Genomic DNA, 20,712 nt, shown 5'->3' with positions numbered 1-20,712 from the left:
TCTAATTCTATTCTCAAACCCAACATCTCGCGAGATATGGCCGTAGCTGTATCCCTTCTAGTCAGAACCCAAGCAAAGCGACCCGAGGAGAGTTTCGAGGGCATCAATACAGAAGTTCTCTGAACTGACAGATAAACTGTTTTAGAATAACCAATGACATGCCACAATGAACATCAAGCGACACTGACACTGTTCTGGAATCTGGATGCCCTGCTGAAGTTTATCACCACTCGATTATTGTAGCTGTTGTATGGATATATGGACTGAATGTTAAACCAGCAATGGACCCATAACAACTGACATTAGGGTGATGACTTTGGTAAAGTTGGATGTAAACGTGTTTTATAAAACATGGACCTTATAGGTATTTGCCTGTTCAAACGCAACGTGTCCATTTTAACAACTTTAAATCGATGCCGAATATTTAATTCAGTGGTCAGATGGAGGGACCAGAAAAAACTTTACACGTACAAATCACTCTCTGACTCTGCTCCTACGGATCTGACCAGGACATACTTCTCTTTCTCTGTAAGAGGATCTTTATTCCCTAAATCCCTCAGTCTGACGTCAAGGTCACGACGACTCGGCACTGAATTCAAATCTCCAATTCAAGCAGTCCCGGTGATAATTCAACCCACACGCGAGTTTCACACTTCCGGCAGGTTAAAAGCTTTACCTGCGCCTGTCATATGGCTGGTGTTAAAGCCCATACAGAAGCTCGTGGCAATCATACTAGGCAGGTGAGAAAATAAATAACTCGAAATATCATTAAAATATAATTTTACTTTGACTTTTTTAAGAATCCTAGCCATTGCACAGCTTTTATTGGTGTAGTTTGGCGTTATTATTAGTTAATAAATGGAAATAGTAACTAACTTACATTTTAACATTAAGGTTGAATGGTTTCAGTTGCGCAGCACATAATCTTCTCAAAATGCGTTTTGATGACTAAAACCCATTGTATTTATTGCTTTGTAAAAAGTAGATTGAAAAAAAAGATACATTTTGTGCTAAATATGTAACAAGCACATATATTAGTATGTCAGTAAGCCTACATAAATGGATGATACGCCATGCATGACGTCATCATGGCATTTGCTCCATATATGTGTAAGGAGAGTTTGATGTTATTAATACTGTGCTATTTTTGTGTGTGTGGGGGTTTATTATTAAATTTGTGGACGAACTATTCTTTTAAAATCCAAGACTCCAATGATTTAACAAGTGTTCCTATTTTTTTCTCTCTATCTTCAGGAGCATTAGAAAGTGGTGGTTGGCTTTGCCAGCCAATAAAAAGCAGTTGTTTCGTGAATGGATGAGGCGTCGGCGATGGCACTTGGCAGGAGCTGGGGCAGGATTTATGTTCTTCATCTCGCTTTTCTTTCTTACACACCTGGATGAATCTCCAGTTACTGGCAGGAGCAGACTGCTGGTGTTCAGCAGGGAGAACTTCCTGGAGCTGGCTCAGTTCACTTCAGATGGGGTATGACCTCAGTGCTGGAGATATTTTAATCATGTCTACTGCACATTATTAGTTGAAACGGCTTAAAATGGCAAGTTCAAATTCACAATTGAATCCATTGAATTTGAAATAAGCATGGTGGTATGCTAATATTCCGATAATCTTAAGCATTAAAATGCATAGCACAAAACATTTTAATAAAAAATTACATTACAAATTGAATTATAAGTTTGTTGAAGTGCATTCTGGGATTGCCTTCTTTGCATAAATGCATGGAATGTTGCATTAAAATAAATGTTAATTTATTAAATTCTGTTAAATTCTGTGTTATTAAACCTCAAAATAATAAGGCTACTAACCAACAGCACCACATTGTATCATTTCATATGTCATGTTTCATTCAAATTCTAAGTTTGAGATGTTTTTGATGTACTACGGTATACTGTGAAATATGAAAGAACTTTCATTTAACTCATTTACATTTAATCTCATATGTCTTTTTTTGTTAATCTTTCTCTTTCAGTATATGGAGGAGTTTAAGGAGTCTCTGCTTCCTGCATCAGATCCCAGGCATCAGGTGGTTGAGCAAGTGGTTCAACATATAGCGCAGAGGAACCAGGACATTGCTGAGATTTCTTCTGTCTCCTGGACTGTCCATGTGGTTGATGGGCCCACTGTCAACGCTTTTGTTTTGCCTGTGAGTCATATCTGACCAGCAGAGGTTTTGTGTGAATCACCTGTATAAAGTATTTTGCAGGATTAAATATGATTTTTGCTCATTCTCATTTCCTCCTTACTTGTAAAGGTATACAGTCACATGTTGATGCATTTATCTGTATGACAAAGATTAGACTACATAAATTACATAAAGACTGAGAAAAATGTTTTTTAGTACATATAAGAAAATAAATCATGAAACACTAATGTGTGTGTGTTTGTGTTTCAGAATGGAGAGGTATTTATTTTTACAGCAATGCTGGAAGCTGTAGCAGACGTCCATCAGCTGACCTTTATACTAGGGCATGAGATGGCTCACGCTTTGATTGGTCATGCGGTAAGTCCGTCACACATCTGCACATATGCTATAATTTGTCTCTGTTTTTTGTGATTCAAGCCTTTTGCATCGAATTTCTTATTTCAGTTCAGTCTAATTAATTATGTCGAAAGTAAAGTAGCCAAGAACATAATATCTAGAAAGTTTTTCATTTTAATGTTTGAGGTTAGCTGTTCCCTAGGGTTCATTTAAATGAATGTAAGCATCACATGATCAGCAATGCAGTACTATGTCAGATGATTGTTGGGCCCTCAAAGTGCCTTTTCTTTTTGTAATAGTTTTAAGCGTTGATTAATGGTCTAAGCTTTTTCATGGAAGTAAAACACTGTTCATTAGATTCAATTTTTATAGTTTTATCTCGCTGTTGTATGTGTCATGTTTGGCTTTCATCTCTTTTTGTGAATTAAATTAAGAGATGGCGACGGCTTGTCTGAGTTTCTCTTAGGGCTTTTAAGGTGTTCAGTTTAAACAGACGTTTTAATTTCAGAGCTGTTGCATCAGCACTTGGTTTTGGGTCTGGTGAGGGCAGAGCAATAGAAAGTTTAGCACATCAGCTGACATGGCAGGAAACTACAGAGCGATTTTAGCCTGATTAATTATTCATGTGTAAGACACGATGCACAAATGCCAGTTTCACATGCATAAAACCTAATTTACATGCACAAAGTATAAATATACACTCACAAAAACCAATTCCCACGCGTAAAATCCGTCTGGCGTTTCAGCCGCATTTAAAAGCTTTGGTGTGCACATCCCCATAGGCTACTTTGTTTATAGTACTATAGTAATCGGTAATCTGCCAATCATGGTTAATTTTCCTAAAGGATCCACTTCTCAAAATAATAACTGTTTAAAAAATCTGGACTTTCAGTGCACCTGTAAAAGCACGGGACGCACAGGTGGTTCCAGAATGGTGTCCGGGGTCGCACTGACTGGCCACCCCAAATTTAATTTGTTTCACCAATAATTCAGTTCCCGTTAATTGACATGTTTATTTCGAGGTGCGGCAGCACAGTACATTGTTAAAAACAAATATTAAGAGAATATGATGCAAATATAGATAATGATTTCATCGTAGGCTGGAAGAGTGTATAGTATTTCTGTGGATTAAAGAAAGTCTGCTTTTATAATAAAGATTGGCTTTTCTTTTTCTGTTTGCACTGTTTTTACAACAAAACTAAATGACGTGTTTTTATTCTTGAAGTGATCTTTTTACTCGCTATATTATGATTAGATTCACTTTGTTGGACTGGACGTCTGCATTGAACTTGAAAACTTGACGTACTGTTCCTGGCACAGCGCTTCGATTGTGCGCGTTTTTTTGGCTGAAACGAAGAAATACACAAATTTGTGAAAGTATTATAGTAAACTACTGTTTATGTCCTCATCGAATAACATTTTATTGCATTGGTCTTATATAAGCCTAAACAGTGCGTGTTTAAAAAAAAACTAATAAGAAGAGAATAACACTCCGAATCTGCTGCTCCTGTTTCGACTAACGTCTGTTACTTTGTAATAAAAAAGATGAATCCATATTATTTTTATTTATTTTATTTCAATATTTTTATTAAGTACTACTTATTTGGAAACTGACCAACTTCTCTGAAAGTAACTGCAGTTTACATGAGATATTTTTCTTTATTAACAGACAGTAAATCAGATGTGAAAAATATTTTAGGATAATTAACTGTAGAACGCCAGAAGTCGGAAAGCTTCCATTGAAATTAATGAGATGATGTCGCTCTACTGCTAGTTGCTGGCAGTCTGAACGGGGCTTAAGATAGTTGGCGTTAACATTTTCCGTCATACAAAACAAAAGGCCGTGAACGACGTCTGCATTCAAAATAACATCTTTAACATCTTTTAACATCATCACACACACAACTCTGTTTGTATGACTATGAAATGCACAGCTGTAATCATCTGCCTTCCCGTCTGCCCTTCATCAACATGTTTTTTGTCACGTTCTTTGTCCTCATCAGTGAAAAAACTGTGTTGTAATTATAATTTAGTGTGATTTATTATGTCTGTTAAATTGCTTTTTTGTTTGTTTTCTGTGTTGTTTCTAATTTGGCATGCTGTCAAAATGTGAACGGCTAGGTCTCTTAACAACACCAAATGCAAACAAATTAGCATAGTAGATAAACAATGAAATCAACGAAGACAAAAAACCTATAATGAATTTCTGCTGTTTTAAGCAAAGATTACTTGAGTAATTGAGTCTCGCTCTCTCCTCTCTCTTTCTCTCCCTCTCTCTTTCTCTCAGGCAGAGCAGGCCAGTTTGTCTCATGTGGTGGAGCTCTTGTCTCTCATCCTGCTAACTGCGATCTGGGCAATCTGTCCTCGTGACAGTCTGGCTGTGCTGGGCCAGTGGATTCAAACCAAACTCGTCCAGGTAACCTTTGACCTATTACACGTTTACCCCTTTGGACCTATACTTTGTAGTAGGCAAAAATCAGTGTGCATAATGTATAGAGATCAAACGATACTGATTTAAAAAAAGATACCAAATATTTGGGTGCTTATGTGCCCGATAACCGATATGCTGAATTTGATTTACTGTTATACTACTGTTTTTGACACAATTACTACAACACTAAACTAAACAAACCCTTATAATAATAACAACGCTCCCTCTTTGCATACAATGCAATAAATGGGTCTGAAAGAGTAGAGAATAATTTTAATTTAATGAATAATATTACTGGAGTAATACAGGAAAGTCAGGAAATAACAAACAAAACAACTTATACAGTATGTAATTGAATTTCTTAACTGGTATTTTATATCAGAATAATGAATATTTTGTTTTTATAGCTCATAAAATGAATGTTGACAAAGCGCTGGTTATGTATGCATTTAACCATGCATTAAATGTATCAAACTGCAACAGCTCGTGGAGGTAATAAATAATTCATTAATAATCAAAGAATTTATTTAGATGTTTTTAGCAAAATAATGTTTATCTGGTAAATGTTAAAATAACTTAAACTTACGATAAATCTTGTTAAAAGTTAGCTACATGTGGTGGCTGTGCTTCAGCCTTTAACCTGGTAAGTAAACAGCAATATGAACATGATTTTACGAGGCCACTAATAAGCAAAAATAACAGAAAAACAAATTTAATTCAGCGTTTTTAATTCCTGTAATTCATGGCTGTTTTATTTATGTAAAGCTACGTCGTTATTGAGACAGGATTTGATGGATCAGGTTAACTTACGTGAGTTCGTCTCTATATTACTTAGCCAAGCTGAATGCATTGCACGTCAGACATTTATAACACACCTCATCTGTGCAATTAAAGCAAAGTAAGTATACCCAAAGTGCCTTTAAGGAAGTCGCGTCATATTTGCTGTGCAGGCTGTTGTTGTTGTTGTTGTTATCTCCTCTCATCAGATGCTATGACGCAGTGGCGTCCAGTGCGCAATTCTCAAAACGGCCACAAGATGGCGACGTTTATTGGTCAATCCGATATTATAAATCCGATATCCGATAATGATAATAATACTTTTTTAAACATAAAAAACAACCGTCTGCTACCACTAGCATTCTATAGGTGACATTTCACCTAACAAACGAATAGCGACTGGTAGCACTTAAAGGCACACAAGGCAAGTCTGAGTATTATTTCTCTACTAGCTCCCCCTAGTGTCTGGGAGTAAATGCGTTCTATATCTAAGACTATACGAGACTGAAGGACACCGGGTCGGATACAGCGAACTTGCAAGTGGGGTATTCTTCCTACAGACGGTAGGGGCGGGCGAGAGAGTCTTCATTCGTCATGTAATGAGTCATTTAACCATATACCGACTTACGAAGATGATTTATTAACATAAAAATGCTGCCTTGTGTCCCTTTAAAGCACGCTGCATGCAGTTATATTTAAGTGCATTTTTGGGAAACGCAAGTGAAAGAATGACAAACAACAAGCACAGACTGGAAGTTAACTTAGCCAAATTTATTTATACTTCCATCCATCCATCCTAATATAATAATTTGATCAAGGAAAGGTTTAAAATTGAACAAAACTCTGTATTCTGTTAAGCGATAAAAGGTTGACAGGTGATACTGTATGAACATTTCCACGAAAGACTGCAAAATACTACAAGGGACCAATGCACTTTAAGGAAAATGATGTTATTCATAACCACGTAAATGAATTTCATTTGTTATACTATATAAAGTTGAAAGTATAAATAAAGTGTATAAATTGTGTTTAAGAATTAAATGCTAGATGTTTATAATATTAGTTTAGGTTGTGTTAGGCCATTAGCGATGCAAACACTCTTTCAAAACTGATTATAAATTCACCTAAAGGACCATTTAAACAAGTTATATTTCTCCACAAAAGCTCATAGAAACCTTCTCAAGTGCTCTCTCGCCACCATTTTAAAACAATAACAGTAGCTCAGAGGAGATCCTATCTTGTTTGGTTTCCTCAATTTGAGGTTAGTTAAAATTCATTTCAGCTACGTATGTTTGTGTTGTGAATGGATATTGAATTAGCATTTTCTGAATTTCTGTGTGGCGTAAAACAAAGGGGCGCTTTTAGTTTTATAGCACTTTTGTTGTTTTCCTTCCTAGATACTTTGTAGTCTTTTTGTTCTGCCTTTTATGTGGATATTCTCATCCCTTTTTTCTCGCTTTTCGCCTTCTTTCCCCATTACATTCAAAATAAATTACATTTTAATGGTTTGGCTTTTTATCTCAGAGTCGTTTTGCTCTCCAAATATGGTTGAATGTATCTTTTTTTTTTGTTTTGTCCATTTTCTTCCGATTACCCAATGTAACTGCTGTGTGCTTTGTTAGAATGGCTCATTTACTGACTCTCTCTCTCTCTCTCTCTCTCTCTCTCTCTCTCTCTCTCTCTCTCTCTCTCTCTCTCTCTCTCTCTCTCTCTCTCTCTCTCTCTCTCTCTCTCTCTCTCTCTCTCTCTCTCTCTCTCTCTCTCTCTCTCTCTCTCTCTCTCTCTCTCTCTCTCTCTCTCTCTCTCTCATTTTCTCTGTTTGTCTGTCTGTGCTTTAGTTCTTATTTGACAGGCCATTCAGTCGTAAACTGGAGGCAGAGGCGGACCAGGTTGGCCTGCAGTTGGCTGCCAAGGTACCATTAGATATTATCTTACACAGTTAGTGAAACATAATCAGATCATTCAAATTCTGACTCTAATCAGATTTAGTGATTGATGTAAGAGACAGTATTACTTACTTTACATACTAAGCAAGTAGTACTAAATGATCATAAATGGGTGGGGGAGGTTTCTGGTATAAACTTGTTAATAAAATGTCATGGTTAAAGATATCGGCTAGTAACTAAAAACCACCAATTTGTCTTTGAGGAATAATTCTCAAGCATCAAATCAAGTTGATCTGGGAAATGCCGTTGCAATGATTATACTTTAAAGGTGAAATTTGTGCCTTTAAAGCCCGGAATACACCTTATTACAGTGTGCCACATGGATTGTTTACAATTGGGTACGACAAGCATGTAGACTGTACGATGATGTCACAAAGCTTCGACCGCTGCGTCACACGTTAGAGCAATGTCGCATGCGCTAATGGTAAACAATTACCAGTATGCAGGTCGTAACAGCAAACACACTGTGCGGTGATCATGCTGAATTTCTCACATTGTCAGAAAACTATCGTAGGCTATCTTTGGACGCAAGACCGGGTAAACGGCCATCTTTGAACCTCTCTCACTGTACGACATAGGACCACCGATGAAGAGCCACGATCACAGAAATTGCGACGATTGTTCCACAATCTTTCGTCTGGGACAGCCAATAATTGTGCCGTGTATCCCGGGCTTAAAAGACAGCTATTTTTAAGCAGTTTATAGGTAAACTGCACCGTGGCTTTGAGTCAACCATTTATATTTGACATCCAATGAAAAATGGATGCCAAGTGCTTTGAAAGAAAATGCTGTTATGTTTCATCATTATGTTTATGATGGTACACTTAGGGCTGGGTATTACAACAAATTTGACTATTTGATTCAATTCTTATTTAAATGGTTTAGGTTGGATTTAGTTTTCAGATTAAATATCAGTATTTCATTAAAACATTAAAAAGACTATAAACAAAATGCTAAAATATATTTTTTAAAGTATGTCAGTCAGCCTCTGTCTCACCTTTAAACATCTTATTTTACGTTTAAATATGTGCATTGGGAACAAAGAACCAACATTATTTCCAAGCAATGATGTGCTAAATTAGCTTGCTAGGTGTTTTTGTTAATCCAGTCGATATTTAGTTGAGAGTTCCACACTGCTTTATCCATGTCCGACATTTCTACACTTGGCTTTTAAGTTTCGGGAAGGGAAAAAATCCACCACCCCGTCCAAACTCTTAGGATGCCAGGTATCAGATTTACACAATCCATATTAACTTCACAATGCTTCAGAATGTTTCCATTGCTCAAAAGCTTGTCAGACCCCCCGCACCTTAGGGTTACTAAACCACGATTGGCCTGTGGCATTTTTTGGGCGTGGCTTAGCAAAGGGTCAATTATTCACTTTGAGTAACAAACACTGTAACAAGATATCATAATTATGTGCATACAGTGCACACATGGTGCGCAAACTGATCAATGCAGATAACTTACATAAAAAAAAAGTGCAACAGTGAAATTCATTAACAACTTGAAACATGTTTAAGAAATAAAACAGTTTTCAAAATTCATAACATATTTAAAACAGGCCCATAAAGCTTGTCTGGACTGCATATTCAAAAACATTTGTCAACCTCATCTTTATCGCTATTGCATTTGAACATGAAATACTTCCACACATCAGACTTTAATTTTGCCGGCGTTGTTACAGTGACCGTCTGCAATAATGCTCTTGTCTTTTTTGTCCGTTTTGTTTTAAGTGAGGCAACTCGAAACATCTTTAGGAGGAGAGCTGAAGTACAGATTATTTTCACATCTTCTAAAGCATGCACTGTAAGAATTGATTTAGGGATTTCCCAAATTTATATTGTTTTTTAATTTGAACATCGATTAAAGTCTTAGAATCAATATTTTTACCCAGCCCTACTTAAAGGTGCACTGTGTAACTATTAGGATGATCTCTTTACAGAAATGCAATATAATAAACATAACTATATTATCAGTGGTGTATAAAGACTTTACACAATGAATGCTATCGTTTTTATTACCTTAGAATGAGCTGTTTTTATCTACATACATTGCGGGTCCCCTTACATGAAAGTCCTATTTTGTGCCGACATGTTTCTACAGTAGCCCAAAATGGACAAACAGGTCTAAAGAGCTAGTTTTGTTACTATGTTGTCTCAGACGACAACATGTTGTCCTGTGGCAGCTACCATAGCATCTCATTGCGTTCAAAAGGGAGGAGTGAAGCCCGATTTATAGTCGTGCGTAGGTCTACGGCGTAGGTTATCCGTAGCCTGTGCGTAGCCTGACGCGCACCTCGCAAAAATTTTAACAGCGCGTCAGATCTACGCGGACCGCAAGCGCTGTGATTGGTCCACCAGAACCCCTCCCGTCAGGTAAAAAAACCTGCGTCATAGGTATTTCCGTTTGTGACGGTGAAAACAAAGATGAGCCAAGTTGAGGAGTGATTTAACTCAAACTGCAACAAAAGTCGCTGTTTATTTACTTCCATCATTGCTGGTCTTCTCAAAACATACACAACAAGTTGCTGTTTCTTCTTCGTTTGTGGGTTAACTTGGAGGACGACGCAAAAGTATATATGAAAACCGACGCGGAACCTACGCCGTCGCGGCTACGCCGTAGGACCTACGCACGACTATAACGAGCCCTTGAGCTGTGGACTGAGTGGTTTGTTGCAATTCACAGTCTAACCACTAGATGCTGCTAACAATCTACACACGGTCCTCTGCATATTTAGATTACTGCATTCTGCTTTAGGTGGGGATACTTTGGGCTTCAGGGTCATGGAAAGCCTAGAAATGCATGAGAGCTTTATTAAAGATTTATTTTCAAAAAGACATGGGGCATTGTAGAAAAACAACAACATTGTAGAAATCATGACAGTTTATATATAAAATAGGCATTTTTCCAAACTGCATTTTTCTACTTAAAAAAAAAAGAAAACCAATCCTTTAGTTGGACGCCAGTGCACTCTCAGTTTTTCTTCAGCTTTATTGGAGACTTTGAACTGCAACCACAAATCATCAGCAGAATTACTTTGGCTGTAAGATGGGAATTCTGACACTTCACCTTCAATTCACTTCAAATATATGCAACTGCTTATAACTAGAAAATTCATAGGTTAAACCCTATGTAGTAGTGGAGCACTAGACATTTTAAAGTTGCTGTATCAAACATTACCTCTAGATGGCATTGTGGTTTTGCTAAATGCTTTACAAAAAAAGTCTGATTCACAGTATAGTGCTCATCCTGTCAGCATGTTTTCTGCTCCCGTACTTGGCACCATTAAATAGAAACATAGCCGATTCCCTTCCATCTCTTATTAGTAGTAATAACAGAACTCCCGCTGCTGGTAAATGGGCTCAGATCCTGCCCGGTGAAGGACACTGGCACGTTGCTGCGGTAGCGGTGCGAGGACAGCTAGTCTAGTCATGAGTCATGCAGTCTGCTCCCGGATACAGTTTCAGTTAATGATTATGTCCAGGGCTCAGAGGATCCTGCGGGTCTGCGTGTCAACGCTCCATTCTGTTCCTTTGATGATGGCAGGGTTTTTACATACAAGCAAACCTTTTCTGCAACTGTATTTATTGAGGTTTATCTGTCTGTTAGGCGTGCGCTGATGTGAGGGCGGGCCCGGTGTTTTGGCAGCAGATGGAGATCTCTGAACAGTTGAGAGGAGAGCCCACCATCCCAGAGTGGCTGTCCACACACCCCTCCCACCAAAACCGTGTCAGACAGCTGGACCGCCTCGTCCCTGAGGTAAAACACACATGGAAAGAACACACATCATTAGAGACATTTTTAGACATACACGTTTAACCGTTAGGGCTGGGTATTGTGACCAATTTGGAGATTTGATTAGATTCCTATTTATTCGATTCGTTTTTTGATTTGATATCGATATTTTTATAGATTTTTTTTCCCGTTTTGCAGACATGGAATCCATATAAATATAACTGCTGGTTAACTATTGGGGGTATCCTGACCTTTTTTATTGAAGCAGCTCAAAAGATGGCTTCTTTAGGATGGGAGGCGAAGAACAGATAATATTCACATCTGTGCACACACATTATGAATCTATTCAGACATTTTCTGTTGAAGTTGAATATTAAAATCAGAGAATCTATATTCTCTGTTTTCATCTTTCCCCAAAATGTCCTCCCCATCTATAAAAAGATGGCAAAACGGTCCAATATAAAATTTAAAATCTTCATATAGCTCACTTGGTAGAGCATTGCTTTAGCAAACCAAAGGTTGTGGATTTGATAATCAGGGAACACATATATTGACAAAAATGGATACACTTGTAAGTTGCTTTGGATGTAAGCATCTGCACATTTTTTATAAGGAAGCCATCAGCACCCATCTCAACATCTTTTGATCAATAATTTTACCCATAATTGGGTTTAAATCATCACTGTGTAGTTTTTTGACCTCAAGCCCCATTCACATGTGCTTTAAACCTGTCGTTTCATACCGGGATGCTGATCATTCAGCCATCAAAACACAAAAATACATAATTTTACAAATTTCCATAGGAAAAGAACCTCAGAAATCATGGATTGTTAAAATTCGAAGAGACATGATGTAATTTTGAGATGCAACGCAATGTGTACATAAAATCTGTTTTGTTATTACCCTGTTGGCTACTCACTGATTTCTAATGTTGTAAGCATGCTTGCTTTTTTTTAAAACACTAATATAGTCCTATAACTTAGTACATAACAATCGTATAGCTAACAAAAAACAAATGAATACGTTAAAAACAGTTTTTTTTATTAGCGATTAGCCAACAGGCTAATATCCAAAACAGATATTATGTACACAATTCTCTATTCTTATCTCAAATTAGGTCACATGTCCCTTCTAATTTTAACAATTCATATTATTTGAGATTCTTTGTCCTGTGAAAATTTGTAAAACAATGTATTTTCTGTGTTTTGATGGCTGAAAGACCAGCATCCTGATAAATAACATTAGGTTTAAAGCGCATGCTCTGGATGCCCATCGCTCACAGCCTCGGTTTGGAATCAACATTGCATATACAACGACAGTATTACAACATTGGTAACAGAAAATTGCACTTATAAACCATGTGGGGGAACTGTGAGCTGATGTTACATAGTGTTGGTTTGAATGTTGGTTTTTGTCATTTAAAATAATTAAAGATAATTTCTCTGCATAACAAACTGAATGAAAAGAGTGATTAAAGAATAAATATAAACGTTCTTATACTGTAGTAATGTTTGGTTCGGTACGTTACTCTTTTGCTAGTGCTGGTGTGGACTCTGCAAGTTTTTGCTAAATCCCAGCATGATACGACAATGTTCCAATGAGCAGCTTATGTGCTTCAGTGGATGCAATAAAATCTGACCTTTTGTACAAGAAGGTTGCTCGCATTTGATTAGTGACCTATACGCAGTGCATCTTAAATATCAGAATCCAAATATTTAATTTACATCTTGGTCTTTAAAGAAAACCCTAAAACAGTGTTTATACGCACTTTTAGCTTGATTTTAAATTCCAGTTTATTATGATCTCAAAATTTTGGATACCCCTGTATAAACAATGTGAAACACACACAGCATGCTGTTATAATCCATATAACTCGATGTACAAACCAGAAATGAAGCTTTGTTTTTGCACAGGCCTACTAAAGGGTTAATGGTGCCACATGTTGATCAACATTAAAAATGCCAAATTTTACCTTTTTGCAAAAGGAAAAACCATCAACAATCAAGAATTCACGATTATATGGTGTCATGGCTTTGCAATCAGAAAATGTTGTTTTAATATATGGAAGTCAATGGGGCAAAACAGCCATGAATAGCAAATAAAGGAGAAAAAATAAAAACGGAGGTGGCACAAAAACGAACAATGCATCAAGGCCAATGTTTTTATCAATCTTTGGCATGCCCAGGACTGTGAAAAAAGATTTTTAAAAAACCTGTCCACAATCACTTTTTATATTGAAAATCGGTCATTTTGTGTGTGTGTGTGTGTTTTTTTTTCAAATCACAGACGTAACCCACAGGGGGTTAATATAGGGCAATTAGTGCACAAAAGAAATATAAATATTTAAATTATATATGATTAACTTTCTGTAGCATGTGTTCACAAGAGTGTTTGTTCCGTGTTTCGTCTCTTTTGTCTCATCTCCACTACATCTCGTATGTCATACACTGGAAACAGAATCTCTTGTGAATGCACGGTCTTTACTGGTAATTTTCATTTTTGTCTAAACTATCCCGTTAATACATCTTTCTACTTTAGCATAAGATGAATAATAGTCCTGGCAAAATGAACTGTTTTTGAACTTTTTTATTTTATACCTTGGAAGTCCGTCGTTCAGTTTTTTTTAAGCATTATTCCCTCGAGTACTACTAACTCACAAGGTCTATGTAAAAAAAGAGGCCAGGATTCTTATATTTAAATTGCTAAATATGTCCTAGGTGCACTGTACTTTTGATTTAAACAGAGTGGCCATCAGAAACAAACAGCAAAGCTCAAAGCCGTGTCTGAAATCCAGACTACACCAGAGCTAACAAGACGTCTGGAGACCCCTCTGGTCTAGAGAAAGCCAGCCGTCTGCACACATGCCTCAGACCACGTTTGGTATGGAAATGATAAATGCTCTTCTGCGGGCAGGGTCAGAGAAAACACGCGGTTTATGAAAAACCTTGAAAATCCATAAGAAGCAGGGCCGTCGAAGAACTATAATTGGCAAAGTCCTTTGATCAGGTGGAGAAGTTAACCAATCACAAGCAACCACCAGGGAGAGTCTTCATAAGTGACTGAGACTAAATAATTTACTGTGAGTTGGAATGTGGTGCTTTAAAGCGTAACGCACATTTAAAGGCTTTTAAGTATTATGCATGAATTGAGCTTCATAAAGGATTCAATCATAGTTCCCTTCATATAATTTGACCATGTTAACGAGCACCTATTTCATTGCTAAAAATGTTATTTTGTGTATTTGATATAATATAATGTGTTTACGTGGTTTATGGTTAAAAAAAACACATTATTTTCTAAATACCGTACATTTTTCTAGCTCCAGATTTCACTCTCTTCCTAAAACGAATGGATTTAAAAAGCTATGTGTCCCTTATTGGCCAACTAATCTGTACGTTGTGATTGGCCTGAATACCTTTGACGTCAGCCGGAATGTGACGCTAACTTACAGGCTGTGAGTCCGAAGCAGGAGGAATTATGATAATGTCGATCGTGTCTACATCATCAATCCCAGGAAGTAAACTGTTGCCTACAATCCGTGTGTTTGTTGTAGTCCAAGAAAAGAGATTTACGTTTGAGATGATAACTCACGTCATCTTTACTTTGGGGTTTGTATCTTTTGCATGTCATTAACATGTACTAATACACACTTACACACCAAAGGAAATGTAAAAACGTGAATTGGACAATAGGTGCTCTTTAATAAGTATTGCAGTAAAAGAGTCATGGAGAGAGTTTAGCGTAATGTGCATTCGTTGCCATGGGTACGTTGCGCAGTTACTCTCATGAATCCTGTTAGGCCAAGATGGCGTCGTTACCATAAGCTAGTTAATATAGTTTATCAAATTTAAATTATGGATATTTTTCTTACAAAATTGCCTGATTGCCAGCAGAAGACTTTTATTAACCCCTTGGAGCTTACTTCTATAAAGGATGGGTGTACTTTTTGGGCTTCAAAATTAGAAATCGTTCCCTGATTCCTGTTTTGCTACCGTAATAAAATGTGGACACTTACTAAGATAACTCCAAATGTGTCCATCTAAAAGATTATGGAAATTTGTATCTCTGATTACTTGAGGGTGAGTAAATCATGGGATAATTTTCATATTTGGGCTGGAGTATCACTTTAAAGGGTTTGTTCAACCAAAAATAGTCATCATTTACTCACCCTGATGTTGTTCAAAGCTTGTATGAGTTTTTTATTCTGATGAACACATAATAATATATTTTGATAAATGATGATAGTCAAGTATTGTTTGAATGCATTGCAAGTCACCTTGGATCAGAAAGCATCAGCCAGATGCATAAAGGTGTAAATACATACTGAATATTTGTATTAGTGTATGACAGGGTAAGATGCAGGGTAAAATAAAGCTGATGTAAGACTAGAGCTGTGTAGGGAGCCATATACACAAGCATGTTCTCTTACCCGTCACACACCAGCGGCTCCACAAAATGGCTGTCTAAATATACAATGCAAAGTGCTGGAAGCAGCGTGAAACAGCGGCGGAGAGGTGAATGTGAATTAGTATGGATTTCAGTGTCGTGCAGGGACCATACATCCAACCAGAAATTAATTGTGACCCTGTATTTGAAATCTAGGATAAAGTTTCATAATCTGTATTAATTTCTTTGTTCTGATGAACAGACAGGAAGATATTTTGAGGAATGTTTACCGATCAGAGGCCCCATTGACTTCCTTAGTAGGAATAAAGAATACTATTGAAGTCAATGGGGTCTCTGATTGGTTTGGTTACAAACATTCAAAGAAATATCTTCCTGTGTGTTCATCAAAAGACAGAAATTGATGTTGTGTTTGTAACAACATGAGAGTGAGAAAATATCGACTGCTTTTTTGATGCGTTTATGATACTTGGAGCTTTCATGCCCCAGTCACCATCCACTTTCATTGTATTTCTGCTAAATATCTCCTTTGGTGTTCTCCTTTGGATGTATGTGAAATAGGTTTATAATGACGAAGATGAAGGCGAATTTTCATTTTTGGATAAACTATTCCTGTAACCTTGATCAAAAACTCTGAGGTTAACCGAGTCCTGCTTGCTTACCATTGCAAACACTGAAGGAACAGATGGTCAAGGCACTAATTGTTCATCAACTGTAATGCATGTCTTTGTTTTTGTTCTGGCACTAATAAGTGAAGGCTATCACTCCTTCGGGAAGTTACTTTAAAATGCCCTCCATCTCTCTCTATGCTTGCCCTTCTCAACTCAAACCAATAGAAAGTAATCTTGCATGTTCTAACTGATGACAGTTATCATAGTGCAGTGTGCACACCCTTATGTCTTGTGCTGTTTATTACATGAATCGAAGTGAACATTTTGGAGGATGCAGAATTCTCTGATTACACCGCAGAGTCCATTTAAGTCGTTTTACACTGTGGCAATCTTGGTAATGTCCCTGTGCAGCTATTAAAAGCATTGTAAGCACATCTCCTATCTACTTGAATGGTGAATAAACAAAAATCCCTTGTCAGCACTCAGGAGAGAATATAATTGTGTTTAAATGTTAGCAGGTTAATATTATGAGGATTTTCGGGTATAGAACTACACTGTAAAAAGTTAGATCAACTGATTACATGGCTCTCGGGAATGCTTGATTCTGATTGGTCAGTTGAGACATTTGCAGGTTCGTTCTTTTCAAATAATAACTGCTCCAAAGTAATAACGCATAGTCGGTACTACTTGTACGATTAAAATCGCTCCGCGCCAATAAAGATTACGGTTTGGCGCCATCTTGTGACAAACACTGGACAACCACCATTAAGAATGGAAAATTTTGACATTAATTTTAACATGTACGGAAATAAACAAAACATTTAAACAGTGGATCGAACAACGACAAGACACAGAGAGCTTACTGAGACTGAACTTGACAAAATAGAGCATGACAGCTACGAAGCCAACACACAAAAAAATACAGAATGGGCATTAAAACTTCTCAAAGACTGGCTAAAAGAGAAAAAATGGAGACAGACAAGTATGAAGCAGAGGATCTTAATAAGGTATTACGATCATTTTATTCGTCTGTGCAAAGTTTCGCGGAAGGATAAAAATGTTAATTTAAAACAAATATGCCAATAAAATGTTTCAAATTCATTTTCATGTCCAGTTTTTTTCTTATGTGGCAAGTAGCCGTGTAATAAGCGGGATAATGTAGAGGCAGCCGGTAGTTATCGCTAAATAAGCCCCTTCAGTGTGATACAAGACCCTCCGCTTTGCGTCATGTCCTGATCACACTGTCCTGGCTTATTTCCCGATAACTACCGGCTGCCTCTACATTATCCCTTACTTAAAAAATTACTTCAATTGTTAACACTTTAGTGGTGTCTTAACATTTTGAGTTAATTTAACTTAAAAATATTATTTGACTCTAAAAAGTTGTGTCAACTAATATTTTTTAAGTTGAATTAAAGCAAAATTTAAGGCAAACTGGTAACTTTTCTAAGTTGAAAAAACAAATATTTTACAGCGTGTCTTTCTGTTAAATAATCAACACATTTACATGCATTCGTCAGACGCTTTTATTTAAAGCATCTTTGTGTGTATTAAGTTTTTTTTATTAGCATATAAGGATTTGCTGCCAGCGCAATGCTCTACCACTGAGCTATACAGCAGCACATTGTATAATCAATAAGTATTTTGTATATTATATATCACATCTGTCTATTATTGCATTATCTGTTTCAGATGTACCTGTCCCTAAATGGCATTTGATAAAAACACTGATTGGTCAGTTTATGTCTAAGCAGGCTATACCAAAGATATTGGATATAGCAAAATTGAGCACTCCTGTTATTATGAATAAGTCCCGCCTTCCAGTCAAAAGAAGCAATCATCAATCAATAAAGACTGACGATATGGGAAGGGCTCTATAGAGTCGCGTGAGGTGTTTGCACATGATGACATTTTTGAGGCGACTATCTCTTTAACTATGATTTTAGCTTGTGATTTTAGAGATATTATTCGTTCCACATTCATGTAGGTAGGAGTTTAGTCTTGCATGACTGAGATAACTGCTTGGAGGCATTGCAAACGTGGCCTCCTAGTGGGGCTACTTCCTTAAAGGGACTTTGCCTATACTAGGCCTAATAGAATAGGAGCAAAAAGTGAACCAGCCCTAATGTTGTGTGTGTTTGCTGTTGTCTTTGAATCGTCTGGGAACTGCTCATCCATTTGTCTTGAACACCCCCCCAAAATTTGACATTGTTCATAACCTAATATGCCTATAACAGCTGGTTCATTTGGTCGGTTTCTCTTCGTCCGTGATTTTCTGTCTGAAGAATCAATATGCTTTTTAAAAGATTATTCTGTGTCAGATTGGCCCTAACTATGCAACCGATGTGTTCCTCCTGGGTAATAGTTCTCAATAAGCTTTGGTCCATCCATCCACTCTTTTATCAAGTGTCGTTTATATTTAAGAGTCTCCCTAATGGTCTAATACTCAAACATAGCGGTGTTGCTTAAATCTTCCATTTTTTTCTGGTTTAAATTGCTGGCGTGTGTTTAGCAACCGATTCTGATGTGATCTCCCTTGGGCTGATGGTTCTGAATAGTAATCGAGCTAAAAAATGCTTTCCGTTTAGTCTGTTCCTGGTCTTTGAGTTCATCTTTCAAGAGCAATTATTGATCTGACGTTATGAGGACTGTTTCTCCATCACCCCAAATGGAGGTGAGGGGTTAAAGTTCAGAGTTCACAGACAGGGAGCAATGGGTGTCTCGTTTATGTCAAATCAGTCTTTGTAAAACGTCTGTATATGTAGATGGCCTTTTGGTCTTTTTGAATAACTAATGCTGTATAGGCTTTTTGTTTCCACTCATCCATCAATCCACCACCTTCTCCGTCCTTCCCTTTTAAGCCTTTGTGATTGTTGGGTCGAAAATGTCAGCTCATATCCATCCTCTCTAATCTGCACACTTCTCTTTGTTGTTTTAGGCTCTGGAGCTCCGTGGACGCTGCGACTGTCCCACCCTACCAGCAGCGGACCCCCGTGTTATTTTCTCCAAGAGCGTTCGATTGATTTTGGAAAACGCCAAGAAGCAAGAGGTGATGGAGAAAGAGGAAAATAATGAAAAAGGGAGAATGCTACCCCTTCCTCAAACCCCTCCTGTCCCAGCTCAGGGTGCTCCGCTAGGGGGGCTGCTGGCTTCGTCCGCACTGCCACAAAACTCCGCTTAGTAAACAAGACCGACAGGCACAGATTCGAGCTTTCCTTTGTAGTTCCCGCTTTCCTCTCCAGCAGCTTTGAACAAGGCCGAGCGCGTCACCGGATTGATCAGTTGCGTTTGTTGTCACTTGGATTCCCACGAGTTTGCTGCTGTGATGTTAGTCGATGAGTCGAAACGAGTGGGCATACATATGTCGAACTTTGACTTCACGCCCCTCCTCTTAACATCCACTGTAGGTGCGAGCCTATGAATAACGAAGGCTTTCCAAATGGGGTTTTGATTAGTTTTAATTATGTTATTAGCGTAAGACCCCTATGAAGATGGGTAGCGGTGTGCATTATTCATCAAAGATTCGGCTCTACTATAGGTTCCCGGACGTGATGTAAGTGCTGCGTAGCTGTTTGTGCCGCTGTGTTCAGAACTGCGCTGTGATTTGGGCTCTCTACATTATTTAAAGGATTTATTAACAGTGACAGCTGGACCCGGATGAGCCCAACAGTAGCGTTCTTGAAAAGCGTGTCCTCTATGCAAGAGACGTGAATGTAATCGTGGCATAAAGAATTGTGTTTACACCCTTTGTGTCTCCAGCGTTTTTCTGTACTTAATGGAATTTTATTGTGCATCCATAAGGCTTTACTAAAGTGCAGTACCCTGTAAGGGCACATCAGTACCACTGAAGTGTATCAAAGAGACTAATATTTGTTTAAGGATATAATGCAATTTAAATGAAATGGAGGTTTTATCAGTTTAGCCAGTGTTTAGCAAGCAAAACACCAGACTGTAATACTTGTTTTTAGGTTTATTGAACTCCAGAGAAAATGAACCGGGGAATTTTAAGGTTCTTTTTCCATTTCAAGTAGTTTTGAGATACTGAGCTTCAAAGTTTTTGCATTCCATATAGGAAAAATTATAGTCTCTTTTATAAATTAAAATTTATAAAAGATTAAAAAAAAATACTATTGTAGTATTCAGTGGCGGCCAGTGATTTCTTTTTCGAGGGCGCACGATGCGATGCTCGTCACAACATGTATGTAGCCTGTTATATGTGTGGCTCGTCATTTGAAAATATGTGTTTGCCGCGTCATGTGAACTTATGTGCATCATGTGTGATGTCAAAATACGAGCCTGCTGCAGACGCA

At 37.5% G+C, this 20,712-nt stretch overlaps 1 protein-coding gene across 2 annotated transcripts; it reads left to right on the top strand.

Annotated features, from left to right (window-relative positions):
* The first annotated feature begins 81 nt into the window (after nt 1-81).
* On the top strand, nt 82-20,148 carry oma1 (OMA1 zinc metallopeptidase). Of its 2 annotated transcripts, none has more exons than XM_065257319.2 (8): nt 82-740; nt 1,255-1,483; nt 1,986-2,159; nt 2,409-2,516; nt 4,783-4,911; nt 7,542-7,616; nt 11,262-11,411; nt 19,341-20,148. In XM_065257319.2, exons 1-8 carry the CDS (start codon nt 352-354, stop codon nt 19,581-19,583), a joined length of 1,497 nt encoding a protein of 498 aa, XP_065113391.1. In that variant the 5' UTR covers nt 82-351; the 3' UTR covers nt 19,584-20,148. The 2 variants fall into 2 exon arrangements, with proteins under 2 accessions (XP_065113391.1, XP_065113392.1); XM_065257320.1 differs by having other exon boundaries at nt 543-736.
* The last annotated feature ends 564 nt before the right edge of the window (nt 20,149-20,712 follow it).

This window comes from Paramisgurnus dabryanus, chromosome 12 (genome assembly GCF_030506205.2).
Source record: "Paramisgurnus dabryanus chromosome 12, PD_genome_1.1, whole genome shotgun sequence".
Classification (NCBI taxonomy): Eukaryota; Metazoa; Chordata; class Actinopteri; order Cypriniformes; family Cobitidae; genus Paramisgurnus; species Paramisgurnus dabryanus.
This window is presented reverse-complemented; position numbering and strand designations above follow the sequence as displayed.